Raw genomic sequence first — 20,112 nt, forward strand, 5'->3', positions numbered from 1 at the left:
TGGGGAGGATCATCATCTTGTACAGCGCTATTCTGCCAAGTAGATTCAGGGGAAGCACCTTCCAGCGCAGGAGGTCGAGCTTGATTTTCTTTGTTAGTGGCGTGATATTAAGTTCCCATGCTAACTCGGGAAGAAGTGAGATATGTATTCCTAGGTATTTGAAGCTGTTTCTCCGAACTGGGATGTTTCGTTGCCAATCTATACAGTCGCGAGAGCGGTGTAGGGGGACTAGCAGGGACTTGGCTGGGTTCAGGATCAATCCTGAGGCTTCTGCGAAAAGTCTCAGGATTTCTAGGACGCGCGGGCCGCTTTTGGGTGGGTTGGAGATATACAGAAGAACATCGTCTGCGTATAATGCCACTCGGTCTTCCGAACCGATGGGCCAGTGCCAGCCCTCAATCAATGGGTCGTTTCTCAGTAGTATCGCCAAGGGTTCTATTACTAGTGCAAAAAGTAGAGGGGATAGCGGGCATCCCTGTCGCGTTCCACGGCCAATGGGGAACGGGTCGGAGACTACTCCGTTCACCCAGACTCGGGCAGTCGGATTAGAGTATAGGAGTTTCACTAGTCCTCTGAATTTCGGTCCGAGCCCATTTTTATGCAGGACCTGTTCGAGGTAAGACCAATCCACCGTATCAAAGGCCTTTTCAAAATCAAGTAGAAGTAGTGCCAAGTATTTGTGTGACAGAGTTTGGCGGTGCGCCAAAGCCAGATGTAACCGCCTGATGCAGTGCCTGGTACTACGGGTAGGCATGAAGCCACATTGGTCAGGGTGAACCAGAGTGGGCATTACCTCCTTTAGTCTGGAGGCAAGGATCGAGGAGAGTACCTTAATTTCGACATTTAGGAGCGAGATGGGCCGGTACGCTGAGCAGTGTCGTGAAGGGGGCTGGGTTTTGGGGATCACCACAATTGTCGCTTGGTCAATCTCAGTGGGGAAGCGTCCTTGGTTTTCAGCTTCGTGGTACATATTAAGTAGGTGGGGACCCAGGATGTCCCTGCATTTACTATATAGTTCTGCTGGGAAGCCGTCCGGGCCTGGGGTTTTGCCCGTTGCCAGGCTAGATATTGCACTGCCAATCTCAGCAAGGGTAATGGCCTCCTCCATTCTATTTCTCGCCTCTGGGGACACCCTTGGAAGGGTAATATCGTTTAGTAGTGTGGTCTCTCTCTCAATGGGGGGGCGTGGGTGCTTGGCATATAGACGCGTATAGTAGGAGGCGAAGCTCTGTGCAATTTCTGCAGATGTTTTAACAAGGGAGCCCGAGTCCTCTAGGATCTCGGGTATAATTCTGCCAGCCATGGGGCGGGTGGCTAGCCAGTGCAGCAGTTTCCCGTTTTTATCCCCCCATCCATATATTCGGGCTGCTGAGGCTCTCCACATGTGTTTGGCCGACTCCAGCATCATATGTTTGATATCCTCTCTCACCCTAGTCAGTCGCCTTATGGTAGAGGCCGAGGCCGAGTTTACATGCTGGCGTTCCAGTCTTAGAGCCTCGGTTTCCATTACAGAGATCTGGGAGTTCTGGTCCCGCTCACGGGACCGAAGAGTGTGTTTGGCGTGCCCTCTAAGAGTAGCCTTACAAGCGGCCCATATTATTCCCGGGGATTGAACCGAACCTACGTTAAGTTCAAAATATTGACTGAGGTGATTCCTGAGCTCCTGCATGTAATCTTTATCCTGCAGGTGCCAAGCGTTCAGGCGCCACATAGGCCGTTTGGTGGGGTCTACTCCGCCTAGTCGGATACTTATCGGCGCATGGTCCGAGACCCCTCGGGGGAGAATCTCTGCCCCGGTGATGTTTAAGAAGTCCAGAGCGGGCATAAACACAAGGTCTATTCTGGATTGCGTCTGGTGGGCCGCGGACGTGTGCGTGTACTGGCGCTCTCTGGGGTGCCAGGTGCGCCACACCTCGCACAGGCCGAGGCTTTCCGCCCAATTGCTTAGGGCTGAAGCCCTCTGAGATCTATTGGTGGTGATTTCCCCAGATATGTCCAGAGTTGGGTCAAGGACCGCATTGAAGTCGCCCCCCAGTAGGGAGGTCCCTTGGGGAAGTCCTGAGGTCACTCGGTGGAGCGAAAGTAGGAAGGTGTCAAGCCCCGCTGGAGGGGCGTAGGCACATACAAGGTTTAACGGGTGTCCCTGAAGAGTCCCTGTGACTACTACGAATCTACCCTGTGGGTCGGACTGCGTGGCTGTGATCACCATGGGTAAAGATCGGTGCAGTAGGATAGCCACCCCTCTAGAACCTCTGGAGAACCCTGCGTGGTATACTCTATCATATCCTCCTCGCGCGAGCATAGGGCATCTGGATCCCAGGAGGTGGGTCTCCTGGAGGAGGACCACGGAGGGGGAATATCTACGGAGAGTGTGGAATACTGCTGATCTCTTGATCTTGTCCAATAGGCCATTTACATTCCAGGAAAGGACTTGGGTCATCAAGGGCCAAGCGTGAGGTGTGCAGGTGTTACGCAAGTGTGTGGGTGTAAACCCAGGGACGACCATTTCAAACAAATAGGTGAAATCTTAAAGTTACAAACCAGGCTGACTAACTCGTAGCCCTTTAAACCCAACTCAAACTCCCCCCCCCCTGAAACTCCCCCCCTCCCCATACTCCCACCCCGGAAGTATCTGTCGCCCAAAAACCCAACCAAAACCAGACAGCCAGCATTGCTGTCGTTGGGGTGGAGTGGTGGACCCCTCCTTTCTTTCGGATCAGTTGCAATTAGCGGTCGCAAAACGAGCATTCAACACCATATTTTAAAAGGTCTCTGGTGTCGACAACGGCAGTCCCACTGGGGCCTGCCCGAGCACACCAGGCGCGGTCAGTCTCTTCCCGCGTCCAACGAGGGGGCCGCACACGACTTGTCAGCCGAGCACCGGAGATTGACTCAGGCGACCATCTTCTGTCACTAGGGCCGGTGTCTGAGGCCCCGGAAGAGCGTCCGCCGTGATCTCAGTCTGTGAGCCTGAGTCTTGGGCCGTCTCACCGTCCGCAGGAGTGTTCAGGTCTTTCCGTCTACCTCTTCGAGATCTGGTGCGTCGCCTGCTCCTCCGAGGTCCTTCTGAAGAGGGGGGTATGACACAAGGGGTTTTCCCGGCAGCCCCCGATGGACCCCTCCGGGCCCCGACGCCCTCCTCCGTCAGCCAGTCCCACGCCTCCTCAGGTGATTCGAAGAAGTATGCTTTCCCAGCCATGAGAACTTTGAGGCGAGCAGGGAAGAGGAGCATGTATGAAAGTTGCATTGCCCTGAGTTTTTGCTTAACTTGCTCATACGACCTGCGGCGGGTTTGGACCTCTCTGGTGTAGTCCAGAAAAATTAGGATTTTGTGGTTTTCCCATTGAAGATCCTCCAACCTCCTCGCTTCTTTAAGGATGTTGTCTCTATCTTTAAAATTAAAAAAACGTGCGATCATTGGGCGCTTCGGGCCGCCCGGGGGGGGGCGAGGTGCGAGTGCCCTGTGGGCTCGTTCAACTGCGAACAGGGGCGAGAGGGATTGGTCCGGCATCCACGTTTTGATCCATCTCTCTAGGAACTCGGAGGCCCTGTCATCTTCTATACCCTCGGGAAGCCGATAAAGCGTAGGTTGTTGCGTCTTGCCCGGTTTTCAGCATCCTCTGCCCGGCGGTGAAGCTCGTTGGTTCGGGTCTGCAGTTGGGCCACTTTGATTTTGAGGTCAGACAAATCAGTATCATTCTGGGAAACTCGGGATTCCACCTCAGTGATTCGGTTTACTGCGTTTCTAAGGTCTTGTCTGATGAGGCCCAAATCCACTCGTACTTCTCCGATTTTGGTTTCTACGGCTACCTGCGATGACTGAATAGCTTGGAGAATGGCACTCACTCCGTCCAGGGTCGGGCCCCCGGTGGCTGCGTCTCCCCCTCCCCGCTGGCCCGCCGTCGTCGTGAACTGATCGATTTTTTGTTGGGAGGGTGGAGGCTGTTTGTTTGCCTTGTCTTTTCCCATCGTGGTGTCCGGGGCGGGAGCCGGGTGTGTCCCACTCCCTGTATTTATGTTTTCAAGCCCAGGTTTTCAATTTGTTTTCCGGTGTCTTGGACCAGGGAAGGTACCGCCGCGTCGCTCCGCGCAGGGATGGCGGGGTGTCACTGTCTCAGGGGCGTTGTCTGGACTAATTTACTCTTTCTTGGGCTCTATGGAAGCATCTTTTGCCGGTATCGTTGAAAGATCTAATCGTTGGCTCCCATCCGGTAGCTCCCCTCCTCTCACCCTCTTCCCAGGCGAAAGGGGCTCACTATAGTTCCGGGCTCAAAGCCTCACCACACCCAGGATCTGATGTTTCCGTAAAGGGCCCCGTTTCGCCACACGCTAGCCTCCACTTCTCATATCTGTCTCTACAAGGGTCAATTGTCCATAACTCGAGGCCTTGGAGTCCAGGCTGTTTCAGGGTGTGTGTCTCCACTCCTCGGAACCTGGTCTGCTACCAGCTCTTGGCGTGGTCCTTGGCCAATCCCCTCTTGACGGAGATCTGAATGGGATCCGGAGGTGGGCCACCGCCTGTCCCCTTCACCGTAGCAATGACAGGGGAGGGGGGGTTCTTCCGACTCGTCGACCCCCTCTCCTTCCTTCTCCTGCACTCCCGGGCCCCAGGTAGCGTCTCCGTCCCCCCGGGCAGACCCGCCCGACCTCCAGTCGAGACCCGACCCTATTACGTACCAGGAGGGGGCCGCGAGGGGAACAAGCAGCGGCGGCGGTCTTTTCGTCCACGCCCGGCCGCTTCACTTCCGTCTCGCGGCCAGGCAGGATGGATGGGGGTCCCAGGCCTCCCGGCCTGCACCCGCAGGTCAGTGCACAGGGCGGGGCCGCTCACCTGGTGCCTTCTTCCTCGGCCGCCCGGCTACAGGGATCCGCCGCCGGGGCCCGGTCCAGGCCCCCCAGGGACTCTCTCCGGTCTTTCAGCCTGCCACGCACGTCATCAGCTCAGCTATCGGCCTGGCCTCGGCCCGGCCGGGCGCGTCGCGATCGCCATCTTGTTTTCCCTCCTGGGATCGGCCCGATCTCCGCGCGGGCATAGAATGCAGGGTCTCCGTTTTTTTTCGGCGTGCGCTACCCCCGCGAGACCCAGGGTCACAGGGGTGTCCGAATCGGTGTCTTTCAGCTCCCTTGGACTGTGCTAATTATGGGCGGATGACGGAGGGGTCCAGAGCACTCTCAGAGTGCGACCGCCATCTTGACGCCTGGGGGCTTTTGTTACACCCCTGCTTATCTTTCGATATTTTGTCCCTTGATATTCTTGTACCACAATATTGTTGGTGTCAATATTCAGCAGCGCAGTCCTGGGCCAGGCCCTCACTAGACTCGGAAGGCCCTCTTTTAGGACCCCATCCTCTATTCCTTGGCCGACTGCGAGGATTTTATAAGAAGCAAATTATCAAGGTTTATGCGTACTTCAGTTTGGTGCTTTGTCCAGAAGTACGTGAGGAGATTTAACTGCATGGGGGTATTGCAACTTGCTTCTGTGACCTCCTCAGAGCAACGGGCTGCCTAGATAGAGCTCTGACATGTAACTTGGGCTGATCAAGTCACTTCAAGATGGCTGCCGCCTTAGTGGAAAACAAACCTGATTAAATGGAGGCTTACTGAAAGCTCCTGCAGAAATCATCAGCACACCTGCAAGGAATTACATTACATCTTGAACGGGAGATCACATCTTGCGTGCGAGAGCACATCACTCAGAATACGCTGGTTCTTTCCATAATGGAGGCCCGATAGGGGCCAGAGTACTTGGTAAATATTTTAGAAGACAGTGAATAACAGCTCTGCCGTCTTGTCCCATCAGTACATTTCTGATTGCTTTTGCCATGGGATCAGGCTACCTATTCCTCTCTGCTCTTGATGGCTACAGGGAATATTGGGGAGGCTCAGGGCCTCCCTAAAGCAGGGAAAATCTCCTGCTCTCAACAGAGGTCGCGAGACCGGGCCAGGGTCCCTCACCTACACAAGGGGCGTACCTAAGAGACCGCTGATCGATGTTAACATTTTTATGAGGGTCACCACTTCAGAGGAGCCTCATCACATACCCACTGGCCTGAGTCCACGAGCCTCTGGGACCAGACAGGAAGTTAAACAAAGGAATCTTTAAATGCCCAAACTCTGAGTCATAATAAATAATGATGGGCGTCATGACGTTTGTAGTGGATATTGCTAATGCAGTGATTTCTATTGAACTGTGTTGTGTCCAGAACTGGGTCAGGTGGCTTGAAAAACTGTTTTTAATGGGAAAGCAGCAGCAGTTTCTTTATTAGTCACAAAATGATTTTACATTATGACTCTCCAACTCCATCAAAGTTCATGAAAACTTCAAAGTTTATGAATTGCAATCGAAGGTTTAATACATAGAAACATACAACTATTTTTTATTCAAACGACTGAAGAGAGGTGATGAGCACATGGGCGGAGCCGAAGCCTCTTTCAGGACTGCTCAGGGCTCTTTCTGGTGATTTCTTAAGCTTGCCTGCCAGTTGTGCTGTCCAGACAGACAAACCACGGCAGGTCAGGCCTCGTGATCCAGATGGTGACGTGAGTGGACTCAATCAATGGAAAGAGCTTATTAAGTAACTATGGGACTGATTCAGCTCTCGGCAGATGGGTTAGTCCGTCACAAATGTGATCGATGTCCCGTCCGCCATATTACGATCTGCACTGGATATAATGGGATTGTAATACTGCACATGGGATCGCCGTCCGTTTTGTGACTGAGTAAACCGTCCGCCAAGATCTAATTCAGGCCATTAACACCGAAACACGCATTTAAAAAGTGCCCTGTACCAACAATAACTGCTAAATTAATCTCCAGTTAACTGAAAGGTACCACTAAAACTAAACTAACAGCAGTGAAAGCATGCACTGTTGGCAACTGAAAAAGAAAGTTGAAACTCTCAGCATCCCTATTAATTCCATAGTCACAAATTGGTGCTATAAAACCTTCTCTAACCCAATTACATTTTGAACAAAACAGTAAAACATGGAATAAAGAACACAGGGCCTAGTGTACTAGACTGTTTTCCGGTTGCAGATAGTCCAGTTCACAAAATCTTATTTTTTTTTTGTGTCAGCAAAATAGGTATTTCTAATTTATGAAACCCAGTTTAGGAGTCAATAAACTTTTACTGACTCTTACAGTGGGTTTACAGATGGTTACAGATTTTTTTTTTTTTTTAAAGCATGATCCAGGCATCCCTTCCAGGTTACTATTCGGTACCATATGTATCGTTTGGTTGCAACTGGAATTTCAGGCACAAACTATTAAAACATTTCCAAGTTCCGATGGTAACATATTTAAAAAAGGATAGCGGTCGCCCTTTGGACCCGTTACCCTTTGTGAATGGGGTAAAAGATTCAGGATGGGTAGGCGGTGGTCCAGGAGACCACTGCCATCTGTCACAGAAACTCAAACAAATCAAAAAGTTTTTTAATAGCAGCAAACTGCGACTGCTTTTTTTTGCAACCAGAAATTGAGTACGTCTGCCCCCTAGTGCCTCAATGGGAGAATGGCTGCAAGAACAGAGAGCTATGTCTGGTATGCTAATCCAGGACACCTAATCTTATTACAAGTAAACATTGAGGGGCTTCATGACAAGCCCCAGGTGCTGCGGATGCGTCCCTTTTTGTGACGCACCGGCTGCGCACAGTGCAGCTCCATATCTACAAGCCCGTGCAAAGCTACTTTCCGTGGCTTTTCATGGCCTTCTAGATATGGTGTAAGGCAACGCAGGGAAAGTCGCTGCGTTGCCTTACTCTGCGTCAGGGAGGCATTCCATGAGCATTGCAGTGGGTTTCCCCATGCAACACCCATGGATTTTGACTCATTTCCAGGTTTGCAAGAATCTGTAAACCTGGGAATGCGTCATAATCTTACGCCTCCCCCAGGGAGGCACAACGAGGAAAAAACATCTTTATTCTGCAACACACATAGAAAGAGGAAGATGCCTCCATGGATTATTTTTGTGCAGGGAGGTGTCCCTTCCTGCACAGAAACAATCCTGTCTGCGACACAGGCACCCTTGCACCATGGTGCTAGGGTGCCTGCGTCAGCACTTGGCAGCCCATTGTGCGCCAGCGCATGGGGTAAAGGACAGAAATGTGCGGTATCTTGTAGATACGGTGCATTCCTGCCCGTTGCCTGTGGCGCAGGGAGCAAAGCAAGGTGACTAGCTGCGCTGCCCTGCGCCATGGAGCTTGTAAATACGCCCCTCAGTTTGAGGATTAGATACTGATAACAAATACTATGACATTTCATTTCGACACTCGTACAGATCATCCAACGAGCAATTCGTAGTAACGTACTGCAAACCTGAGCTGACACAATTACCCTTAGATATCATTCTGCACGTGGATTTCTTCACCTCAGTGAGGGAATCTTTTGCTTCAGGGCCAGGCTAGGAACCAAAAGCAGCCCAACAAATAATGTCCAAGCCAGCCTCCCCCTCCCCCTCTCTCATTTGTTAAAAAAACAAGTCCATAGAAAGAGAACTAAATTTAAAAAGACCAGCAATTACTTTAGTTTTAAGGCTGTTTTAAGCAGAAGACTGTGGCTTTGCCTTATGAACCAGGACAAATGAGTCTTTATTGAGTTAAACTGAAAGTAATTACTTAATAGGTTTATTGAATAACCAGAGTCTAATCTGTTGGCCCCTTATAAGCAGCCAGATAGCCGTAGCTGACTGACACTGGACCTCAGCTGAGGCAGTGCCTGGGGTGCTATGGAGGACTCTGCAAAATCCTGGGGTCACGCTGGACCGAAGGAAGAGGGAACAGAAGAGGAAACACCAGGAATCTAATGAGGCGCTCGGAGGAAGTGGTGTCCATTACAAGATCAGAGATGGAATCGTCGATCAAAGAGGCGGTCAGCACAGCGATGATGCAAGGAAGAGGGTGGACTTTGAATAGGATCTGGATGAAGGCACTAAAGGGAAGTACATCCAAGAGCATCAGTTGGCAGAGGTGACTGCACGTATATGGGACTTTTGCGCCTCTGCAGTGCCAAAGGACCAGGCAAGAAAGAGGTGATGCTGAAGGGCGTGCAGACCTTCTCACAGAAAGGGGACGTTATTCACTGGTACTGGATTTAAAGTGGCTCAACAAGTTTGTTGACCGACTTCTCAGGATGTTGACTTTGCAGATAGTTGTTACAGTGTTGTTAGGTCAGGACTCTTAGGGACCTGGGATTTGCAGTACATGTACTTTCACGTCCCAATAAGGTAGAACAGACAGCAGTATCTGAGGTTTGTGATACAAGCATGTTCAGTTCAAGGCGCTCCCCTTTCAGCTGTCCTGGTCTGTGAAGGTGTTTACAAAGGTATTGGCACCAGCCATATCTTTTCTTCAAATGCAAGGTATTCAGCTGTTTCCATATCTGGATGGCTGGCTGATAGATCACTTTGGGCATGTGTGGAGAAGGCTGCTTCAGTCTGGAATCAGTGGGATTCAGACTGAACTACCAGAAGTTTAGCCTAGTGCCCGAGCAGACAGACTTCATGGGACTTTAATAGACACAGAGGGCCTGATTCACAAAGGGAAACTTACACCTTAGTGTACGTTTACAATCGTTTGCAATTCACAAAGGAATTTTGTGAATGGTATCTTTTAGTGCCCAGTCTGTGCCACAGGTGCATGAACTCCGCACTCCTAAAGGTACTACTTGTAAGATTTCTTCGTGAGCTGCAAAGAAACTGTAAACATACTGAAGTATAAGTTTACCTTTGTAAATCAGGCCCACAGAGAGAACTGGTGTTTCTCCCAGAGGGCAGGGTACTTTCTGCAGACACAGGTGCCTCATTAGTTGTCATTAAGGAGCGTGACAGCCAGACATTGGTTAAAGGTTCAGGGGCTAATGTGTGGTCCCTTGGGCGTGACATAATGTGAAACCAATAATGCACCATTTGCTGGATCATTGGTCCCCAGCGACAGAGGAACAAGAGCTGCTGATTCCTGTCCTACTGGAGGTAAAAGCCCAGTTACAAAGATGTGAACCTGAGAAAGAGAGTGCACTTTCAGTATCCAAGCCCATGAGACATCAGATGCAAGCGCGTGGGGTTGGTGTGCCACTTTTGAGGTTTGAATGTTGAAAGGGAGCTGATCAGAAACATGAAGCTTGCACTCCTCTGGAACTGGAAGGGGTTGGTGGCAATACGGGATCCCCTTGAGACTTCTGCTCCACAGCTAGAGATGGCTTTGATGTCTGTGAGAATACACAATCAGGTGGTGAAAGCTCACTTGAACAGTAATGGGGTACAAAAATCTAGAGCTTAAAGGTGGCTATAGAGATCTTTACATGGGCGGAGATTCACCTGTAAGAGCTGTGAGCGATGTACATGCCAGGGATAGAGATCACTCGAGCAGACAGGTGGAACCACAGTCTTCTGACCTAAATCTCAGATCACCCGGACAGGCAGACTTTCCAGCTGATATTGGACTCATTCGGAAGCCCATGGCTGGACTTTCCTGCCTCCTGGAGTAGTGTCCTGTTACCTTGGTTTTGCTCAGAGACTTGGTACCCAGGTGTGGCATAAAGTCAGTTATTGGCCATTGGGAATCCTGTTTGCATTCTGTACGATACCCCCCCTTTGGAGAGTCTTGCAAAGGATTTCCAGCAAGCAGGTGCAACTAATCTTGGTGGATCCCCTTTGGGCTAGGCAGCCATGGTTCCCACGGCTGAGCCTCTTGCGAAGGATTAGTATCTCCAACGTCCTCTTCACCCTCCTCCTTTTCAGTTTTCATGTCTAGCTCTGCTACAATTGGGAACTCTGCGTCTCATGGCGTGGAGATTGAACGGCAGGCTCTTCAGGGTTTGAAGTCCTCAAATGAGGTAGCAATTGGTATCCAGGCATGCAGGAAGCATTCAGCTGTGGCTGTACATTGTAGACATTGGAGGAATTTTGGGAATTGCTGCCAAGAGAAAGGTGTGGAAATAAGGTCTTGTGATCAATTCTTGGTCCTATATTTCTTGAGGCATGGCTTTGTGTTGGGCCTATCTCCTTCATTGCTTGCAGTCCAGTGGGCAGCAGCTAGGGGTTTCACAGAACCATCTGAAAATATATCCAAGATTATTTCTTTCGTTTTTATGTTATTGAAAGATTTTTAAGTTGAAAAGACCAGAAGTTCATTCTCAGTAATGATCAGCTTCCCGGGACTTGTCTGTCATTGTTAAGGGTTTGCAATAGAAACCTTTTGTACGTTTGAATACAGGAGACATGTCATGGGTCTCAGCAAAAATACTTTTGTTGTCTGTGAAATCGGCAAAGAGATTGGGGAACTGGGTGCTCTTGTACTAAACTACCCTTATTTGAAGCTTTTAGCGCATAGAAGAGTTCTGAGGCCTGGTCCTCAATTTAGACCTAAGGTCCACAAGCAATTTCATTGTTCTCAGGAGATTGTTCTTTCAGTGGTGGAGGACTTTTTAAGTTCAGGGGTTCCAGAGACTTTGGATGTCAAGAGAGTGTTGTTGGTGTATTTGTCATGAACCAGATAATTTCATCATTCCAATTGTTTTTTTGTGGCTTATGGAGCAGTGAATAAAAGAAAGAAGGTAGCAATTGCTGAATATTTGTATTTTGACTGCGGATGCAGAGCCATCCTGTTGCTCAGTTGAAGATCCTACTTACATGAAGCTGCTGCTGGCGCAATGCTTGCGCTGTTTAAGTGTATTTTGATGTCGGACAAGGTTGCTTCAGCTACTGAGGCACCAGGGGACAGTGTTGCTCACCTTTCTTTATGTCCTGTCCCTCCTCCTCCAGTCTTGCCGAGGCTCTGCGGGTGGGTCCTTTAAAGGATGTCTTTGGTTTACTGCTGAGTTTCTGTTTTTGGGTTTAGGTCACTTAGTGGGCAGTGTTTACACATATATTGTAGCAGAATGTAGGCGCTCATCCTGCTTTAATATTTTTTATATGTTTGAGACGTGCACTATGGGTCAACTTACTAAGGATACTAGTGGTGTATAGGAGCAGTTTCCCTTTCAGCCAGTCTATCACTTGCACTAGTTTGAGTTCGCTGGCTGTTGGTGCGGAGAAACTTACTTTTCCTTACTCAGTGGGTATTTAGACAGAATATCATAAGCACAAATATCGTGGGACAGAATATTGTGTCAAAAATATTGAAGACAAAAATATTGTGAAGGTAAGAAAAGTTTTACTTTATATAACTCCACATATATGTACCTTGACGATATATATATCTTCAAGGTAACTAGATGTGGAGTTAAGAAGAGTAAATCTATACTTAACTATTTGCACTTATCTTCTCAATATTTTGGTCCTCGATATGTTTGACACAATATTCTATCCACCCAATATTTCAATATATCAATGTTTCCAATATTCTGTCAGTGATCCCCTCGGAGAGATTCCGTCATAAGGTCAGGAATAAAAGTTCTCCAGTTTGCAAGAGGGATTTACAGGACATGGTCAGATCTTTTTCTGAAGCATACAATAGTCATAGCAGGAGAGGCTCCTCTCGTCCGATTCGCCTCTTTCATCAGGCAGATCCTTTATCTCTGTATTTCCTTCTTCCTGTTCCTCTTGGCCTTCCTCAGGATATGACGAGGTGGAATCAGTTTCTGCTGGTGATCCTTCGGCTTCAGAGGAAAGTACATCACAAAGGAGGATCTAAGGGCGGTAATGTCCTATCTCTCTACTGATCTCAACTTCCTGCAGAGGAAGAACAGCCTGCCACAAGTAGGAATTGGTTTTGAGAATTTCAGAGACCCTCCTTTCCTAAGGTACCTCTAATTCCAGAAATTCAAACCTTTTGGAGGATGAGTGGAAAGACCAGAGTGGAGTTTGTTTCAATATTTGGGAAGAATATACTTCTTGGTAAAGGGACAGGTGGAACCTCCACAGTCACTAGTTGAGGGCCCACTGTTAACAAATCTAGATTGCAAGCCCTCCCTTCTTACTCAGGATATTGTTTTATCAGACCCTGTTGACAAGAAGGTGGACGATGCTTTCAAGAGGGCTCATGCTGGTCTCAGTTTGCCACTAAGATCAGAACTGAATGGAGTGTATGCCTCACAGTCCTTGATGAAGGACATTCTCTCTCTCTCTCTCTCCGCTGCCTCTCAGGAGGGTGAAGATAGGGACAGATGGAGATTCAAGCTTGTGTCCTGTCTGATGTCATGTTTTATAATTTAAGAACTACTGTGGCTTCTGGTGGATCTGTGGCTGCCTGGTGTCCTCTTCACCTTAGAAACTGGAAGGTTGAGGCAGCAGATAAGAGCAACCTGCTCACGATGCCATTTTCAGGTACTATGATATTTGGCTAAGAGTTGGAAAAGGTGTTGCAAAAGTCATTTAACAGCCAGAAGCATTCTCAACCCTTTTGCCGAAAGCCAAACTCCTGGGAAGATGGCAAAACAATGTCTCACTACAAGAGGCGAAAGACTGATTTCTATCAAAATCGATCCCTGGTTCTTCTTCTCGACAGTCAGCTGGGAAGAGTAAGTCTAACCAGGGCTCCTGATTATGACAAGAGGCCCAGTGAGTGACCTTCAACTTTTTCAGCAGGCTTGGAAAAAAATATTTTTTGGACAGATGAGTGCAACAGGTCATTTCAGTGGGTTAACTGAAAGAAATACTTCCAATTCCTGGACCCTGATTTTGTGTAAACTTCTTGGATGGAGGTCGAAACAAGGAGAATGGCATGGCAGGACAGTATCTCCCTTTTCAGAGAAAAGGAGGACATACTTCATCTTCCCACACAGGAGAAAGATCAGGTTGTTATGTGAGGGGTTTTCTTGTCCAGAGGGCTTCAGGCAACTTCAGGAGAATCATAGACTTGAGATTTCTGAATCAGTTAATTCTTTAAACTCACTTCTAAATAAACACTCTACAGTGGGCCATCCTGATGATCTTGGGGGAGTATTTCTCAACAGAAATCAAACTCCAGGATACTTATCTCCACACCCCTACTGCCCTTCCTCATCACAGATTCTTCAAGTTTGATGTCATCAATCTCCACTGACAGTTTCGGGTGTTGCCCTTTGGGTTTAAGGTCTCCCCAATGGTTTTTGCCAATGTTTTGGCTCCAGTGGTGGGTCTTTACATGCTCAGGCGGTGATAATCCACCCTTATTTCAATGATCATCTTATTCAGTTGCCCCCTCCCTACCCCTCCCCACAGCAAAGCCCGCAAGGGATACAACTTTAACCATCCAGACTTTTCAGAACTTTGGGTTTCTGATCAATTGGCAGAAATCCAACCTATAACCCTCCCAGCGGCTGTATCACATAGGAGCCACTTTTGATGCAGTCCGAGGACTTGTTCTGCTCCAGGACGCGAGAAAGAGCAAGATTGGGCACCTAATTCGGACTCTGATGGCAAAGTGGGAGGTTATGGCAAAAGAGTGGCTTCAATAGAATATGGTAAGATCCTGAATATGTCCCAACACATGTTATTTGGTTTATTAAGGGAGCAATCCCAATTTTGTGTTTTCTTCTTTTCAGGTAGCAACTCTGAGTGTTGTTCCCTGTGCACAACTCCACTTGGGCCGTATGGTATCCCAGATTTTCAGCCACTTGCTACCTTGCTATCAGAGCTAAGAGGAGCTAATCACAGTCACTTCTTCAGTCAGAAAGAATCTTGATTGGTGGATAGCACCTCTCTTATTGGACAGAGGATCATTATTCACCTGCCAAAATCCAATAGTTCTGACCACAGATGCCTCCAGTCTCGGTTGGGGCCCCGTCTTAGAGAGTCAGACTGCTCAGGGCCTTTGGGGGAGTTTCGAACAAGGAAGATCTTCCAGTTGGAAGGAACTAGTGACTGTCTGGAGGGCAATACAGTATTTTGTGCATCTGATAAAAGGACAGGTCTTAGCAGTCCGTACCGAGGATGTTTAGGAGAAGAGGATACTGGCAGAATTCATTCCTGCTCCATCTGTAATAGTCTCAGTAGGGAAAGCCATGGTCATGGTCAAAGTGCCCAAAATAGAAGAATTAAGATTATTTCTGCCACCTCTCTGTGCTTGACCCCCACATCCTCCCCTGTCACCGGCCCTTTGAATGGGCATCCTCTAAGCCAGTGGTCTTCAAAACTTTTAATGCTGCACCTCCCCCCCTCCCAGTTAAAAAAAATAATCATTGGGGCCCCCTCCCAATTTTTCATAATCATTCAATTAAATCAGCAACATTGCAGTTAAGTTCTGTTACTGGTTTTAAAATGCAATTAAATACGTGATACCAAACATACTATCCTTGAAAGGCAGGCCTTACTAACATGTTAAAGTATTCACAGTGTGATTATTAGAAGTGGGGGTAAGGGTTTGAAGAGTATTTGAGTTTCTTCCCTTTTGCCACATACCCCCAGCTTGGAATTAAATTACAAAACCTGTTAGTGATGGCCCATGACAGAGCGGTTTTCTGCTGTTCATTTTTTCATCTTAAAAGAAAGCCCTGTTAGTAACATAATGCTTCTTTTGGCCACAGCCTAGCGCCCCCACCCCCTTGGGATCACTTGAGCCCTCCCCCTAGTTTGAAGACCCTTGCTCTAAGCCTATGCGTGACCCCAGGCATGTGGCTGTACAGACACACCTGCTAGGGAGACCAGATTTTGAGGGGCAAAAACCAGGACAGGTCAGACATAAAAGAAAGACTAAAGACTTTACACTCACTTTTATATCTGGCCTGTCCTGTTTTTTTGCTTAGCTTTGTGAATTTGTCCCTATACCTGTGTGTGTTTACAGATATACACACACACACAAGACTACACATATAAAATTAGCTATGGCTTGACCTCCCACCCTGCACCCACAACCCGCCCCCACCCATGTCTCACTGCTGGGAGCAGACAGGGGACTGTGTTGCCTGACAGAAACAGATAAACTTTAATTATTTCATACTTTGTAGACGTCTTTAATTTATGCTTCCCTAGATGATCTGAACTTTGTCCCAAAAAACCGGGACATTTATGTAATGATCTGACCTTTGTCCTAAAAACCGGGACATTTATTTAAAATTAAGAGAAGCTTCAGGACACCGGGACAGCCCTCAGGACTGTCCGGGAAAATCTGGGACGTCTGGTCACCCTAACCTGTTGCTAAATGCTATGAACGGGCGGCCCGTCCCGCGCCCCGTCCATAAACCCGGCACAATTAAAAAGTGCGGCTGAAGGTTGCATGGCCCGTGCGGTGGACGAGTGCCAGGTGGCCCACAGCGTCCTCTAATTTACCAGCCTGCAAGGGGTAAACCAATTCATGGCCTCTCGGGGGCTCCTGCAGGAGCTGGCAGAGGGCCGTGAACCCCAGAGGCGCACAGAGCGCCCAGAAGAGATTCCAAGGCGCTGCGCCAGCGCCTCCTGCCGGCGGAGCCATTAGACACACGTTGTGTTTTGTTGCGATTCCCGGAGCAGAAGCGTCTGTCTTGGCTCCGCGCTCCTTCACGAGTCATCTATTTTCTTCCCCTGAAATATAACTTTAAGGTGAACTCTGGAGAGTGCTGGAGGGACGGCAAACGTCAGTTCGCAGCCCTGCTCCGTTTCCGAAAAGGTATTTTTCGTTTTAAGTATTAAATAAGGTTCTTTGTTTCAGTTTTTACTGATTTCTGCAGATGAATACAGACAGAAACACATTTATTGTGCTGTCTGCATTTATTTTTAAATGTGGATAAAAAGGGTTGTTTTTGAGTGATTCTAAATGCTGTCAGTCATGACTGCCAGGCTCATAGCTGAGTGGATTGGCAGGTAATGGGGTTAAAAAAGAAATACATTTTAGTAATGAGGCTTAAGCAGCAGGAGATGTGCACATTTGCATGTTTTCACATAAGTGCATTGATTTATCACCTGTGTGTGTTCATATCATGAGTAAGTACGAGTGCACATGTATCAGTTAAATACATGTGAAATATACTACTATCAGCTTCATTTTTCACACACACCCCAACAAAATTTTTGGATAAATACAGATAAAATTTGCAAAAAAATAAATATGGATAAATACAGATGGAAATGTAAAAAATACTGTTAAACTGAAAGCCCTAGTATTAATATTAATATTCTGTATTTGGAAATAATTCGCCAAATCGCGCCACAAACAGCATCATCTCTGGGCACTGAAGTGATCCATTGCTGTGATCCAGGCCAATGGAACGCCTTTCAGCAGCTTCAAGGGGAGGATGAGAGGAGGAGTCTGTGTCTGTGCGCGTGCTGCAAACATACTCTGGGTGTCAGAGGTTCCTCTCATCGACTTATTTTCTGTTTAAAGAGAATATCAGGTCTCCTTTTTTCCAGGATAAAGCTACTTGTAATTTTGATTCAAAGTCGCTGGAGATCTTTAGAGAAAAGAACACTTTGTACAGATTCTTTAAGCAAAATCTTATTGGATAACACTTGAGATGCCCTGTAAGAGCTTCCCTGGCAGAATGGCCCGCGCGTGGCCCTGTAGATACCCCCACTCAGAGCCATGTTGGGTGTGGCTTGGTTGAAGGCCAAGTACCACAGGCGGTGACCTCATGTTCATTGACCTGCCTTGGTTACTAGTGGTGTGTCCTCGGTCCACCGTGGATGGTCGTGTGTCACTGTGGACCGTGATAAGTCTTGCTACGTTGAGCCACCTCCTAGAAGTGCCAACGGTAATCAATGCCCTTTCTTCTCACAGGTCCTCCGTCACCACCTCAAGATGTCTCCATCCACGCCCGGCCCGCGACCGTCACGATGCTGGTCACTTGGAGACCCCCGGTCTTGTCGCCAACAGGCACCTCGAATGGTGCCAGTGTCATCGGCTACGGCGTGTACGCCAAAGGGCAGCGGGTACGTGGACGCAGGCTGGTGAACTTTTCATAATATATATATAATTTTGTACATCTTTAATCCCTTTTCTTAGAGGTCCCGTTGGCTGCTCATTTTATTCACGTCCTAGAAATAGAATTTTAAAAAACTGTTTTAGGACATACATCTGTCTGACCAAAAGAGAGGGCAGTGCTCGATTCTAATAGTCCTAATAGCTGAAGTTCGTTTCTTTTTATAGTTTTCTACAAATTCATATGCAAAATCACTGAAGTGTGCCCCTAAGTGTAAAAAAATAAAAACATGTGATCACTTAAAGACCCATTTAACCATATATGTGTACGATTTCCCTAATGTCTGCCCATTTAGGCCAATTGTTAATCGTTTGTTGCAGAAAGGCGAAGGTTTGGACAGACAGATGTCAGCGATGAGACAGGACCTGCTGCCACTTTCTAAAGGACATGATCTTTCACTTTTTTTTTTTTTAACCGAGTAACTTCTCCATATATCATCTGCTGTGCATTTCTAAATGTGTTTCACAATTATTTACTGAAATCGAGACCTAACATGGCACATGATGATATTTTGCGACATTCAGAGTATAAATAATGAAAGTCCATCATGAGCCTCCCCATCTCACACCGTCGCACAGTGATGACGCCTCTGCTGCTCAGCATTGTCTGACGCCGACAGTGACGTCATCAGACGTGAGACAACGTGCTCTGGGATTGGTCTGTTGATTCTGGTGCAGATACCACTCTCGTATCTCACTTACTAGAATAGGTTGATGTGTTTTTAAGAACAAAGACTGAGCGTTTCTGCAAGTTGTTGAGGTTTCTTGTTTGCAAGAAATAATGATATTTATTTGCTTCTAAGAAAGTAAGGAGCGCTCAGTGCACAGCTTATACCCATTGCTCTCAGTGCCCCACAGTAATCCTCCAAAACCTAACCCTGGCACCCATAACTTCGGCTTCTTTTAACCAGTCCTTTCTAAATATCTCATGCCACCTTTGATTTTTTTAATCAGTTTGACAAAAGATCAGAGTGTAAGGCTATGATACAGTCATATTAAAAGAATCACAATAAGCATTGGAAAAGCCAATAGTCCTGGCATGATAGTTCAAGAATATGCCACAAAAATAGAAAGAAAAGAATAGAAAACATGCTCCCTAAACATGGCTGCCATATACTTTCAATTAAAATGTAAATGTAGAAATGGCAATCACGCATACATTTAATAGAATAGTTAAGGTTCTTTATAGCAGATAGGTTTAGAGAGAATAGATATAGAAACCCGCTACACCAAGAAAATATGATGCACAGAAACGGTACTGTTGGCTTTGAATTCCACTCACCCAAGACACAGGGGGTCATTTAGACCATGTAGGGCTGCACTTCGTTCCACCAGGGCACCGCGGGCATGTACTCTACTGCCCTGGCAGGCGACACCCGCCATCTTAGAAATCTCCACCTACCTGGCTGTGATCTCTCTGCATTCAGTGAAGCCGCCACCATGTCGGGTCCTCTGAAGACCTTCAAAGTTTGACGAGTTGCCACCATGTTTCATTTGGCTGCCCAGCAACCTATTTTGTTTTACAAAAACAAACTCTAAAATCAGGAACTTTTATTTGTAAAACAAAATTTAATAACCCAGACTTCATGGGAGTGGGTGAATTGGTGTAAGCTTTCTGCCAACAGAGCCTGTGGGGACACTTCCAGCAGAAACATGACCGTTTGCCCACATCTAAGTCGAGGGGCCAGGCCATCAGATTGGCAGACAGGGTATACAGCCACATCTGTACTCCGCCACATCTCTAGTCCACCATATCTGTACTCTCCTTCATCTGTACTCCACATCTGTACTCTGCCACATCTCTATTCCACCATATCTGTACTCTCCTACATCTGTACTCTGCCACATCTGTACTCTGCCACATCTCTAGTCCACCACATCTGTACTCCGCCACATCTCTAGTCCACCACATCTGTACTCCGCCACATCTCTAGTCCAACACATCTCTATTCCACCGTATCTGTACTCCACCACATCTCTATTCCACCATATCTGTACTCCGCCACATCTTTAGTCCACCACATCTCTAGTCCACCACATCTGTACTCCGCCACATCTCTAGTCCACCACATCTGTACTCTGCCACATCTCTAGTCCACCACATCTGTACTCCGCCACATCTATAGTCCACCACATCTCTAGTCCACCACATCTGTACACCGCCACATCTCTATTCCACCATATCTGTACTCCACCACATCTGTACTCCGCCACATCTTTACTCCACCACATCTCTAGTCCACCACATCTGTACTCCGCCACATCTCTAGTCCACCACATCTGTACTCCGCTACATCTTTAGTCCGT

The 20,112-nt window shown here is 47.7% G+C and overlaps 1 protein-coding gene across 2 annotated transcripts in view; it reads left to right on the forward strand.

Annotated features, from left to right (window-relative positions):
- RIMBP2 (RIMS binding protein 2) overlaps positions 1 to 20,112 on the forward strand; it is a 1,257,287-nt gene that overhangs the window by 1,034,806 nt on the left and 202,369 nt on the right. For both annotated transcript variants that reach the window (XM_069215362.1, XM_069215363.1), the window contains one exon: positions 17,605 to 17,756. In XM_069215362.1, the coding sequence (XP_069071463.1) occupies positions 17,605 to 17,756 (152 nt within the window). The remainder of the gene's footprint in view (positions 1 to 17,604; positions 17,757 to 20,112) is intronic.

The sequence above is a fragment of the Pleurodeles waltl genome, chromosome 11, assembly GCF_031143425.1.
Source record: "Pleurodeles waltl isolate 20211129_DDA chromosome 11, aPleWal1.hap1.20221129, whole genome shotgun sequence".
Lineage (NCBI taxonomy): Eukaryota > Metazoa > Chordata > Amphibia > Caudata > Salamandridae > Pleurodeles > Pleurodeles waltl.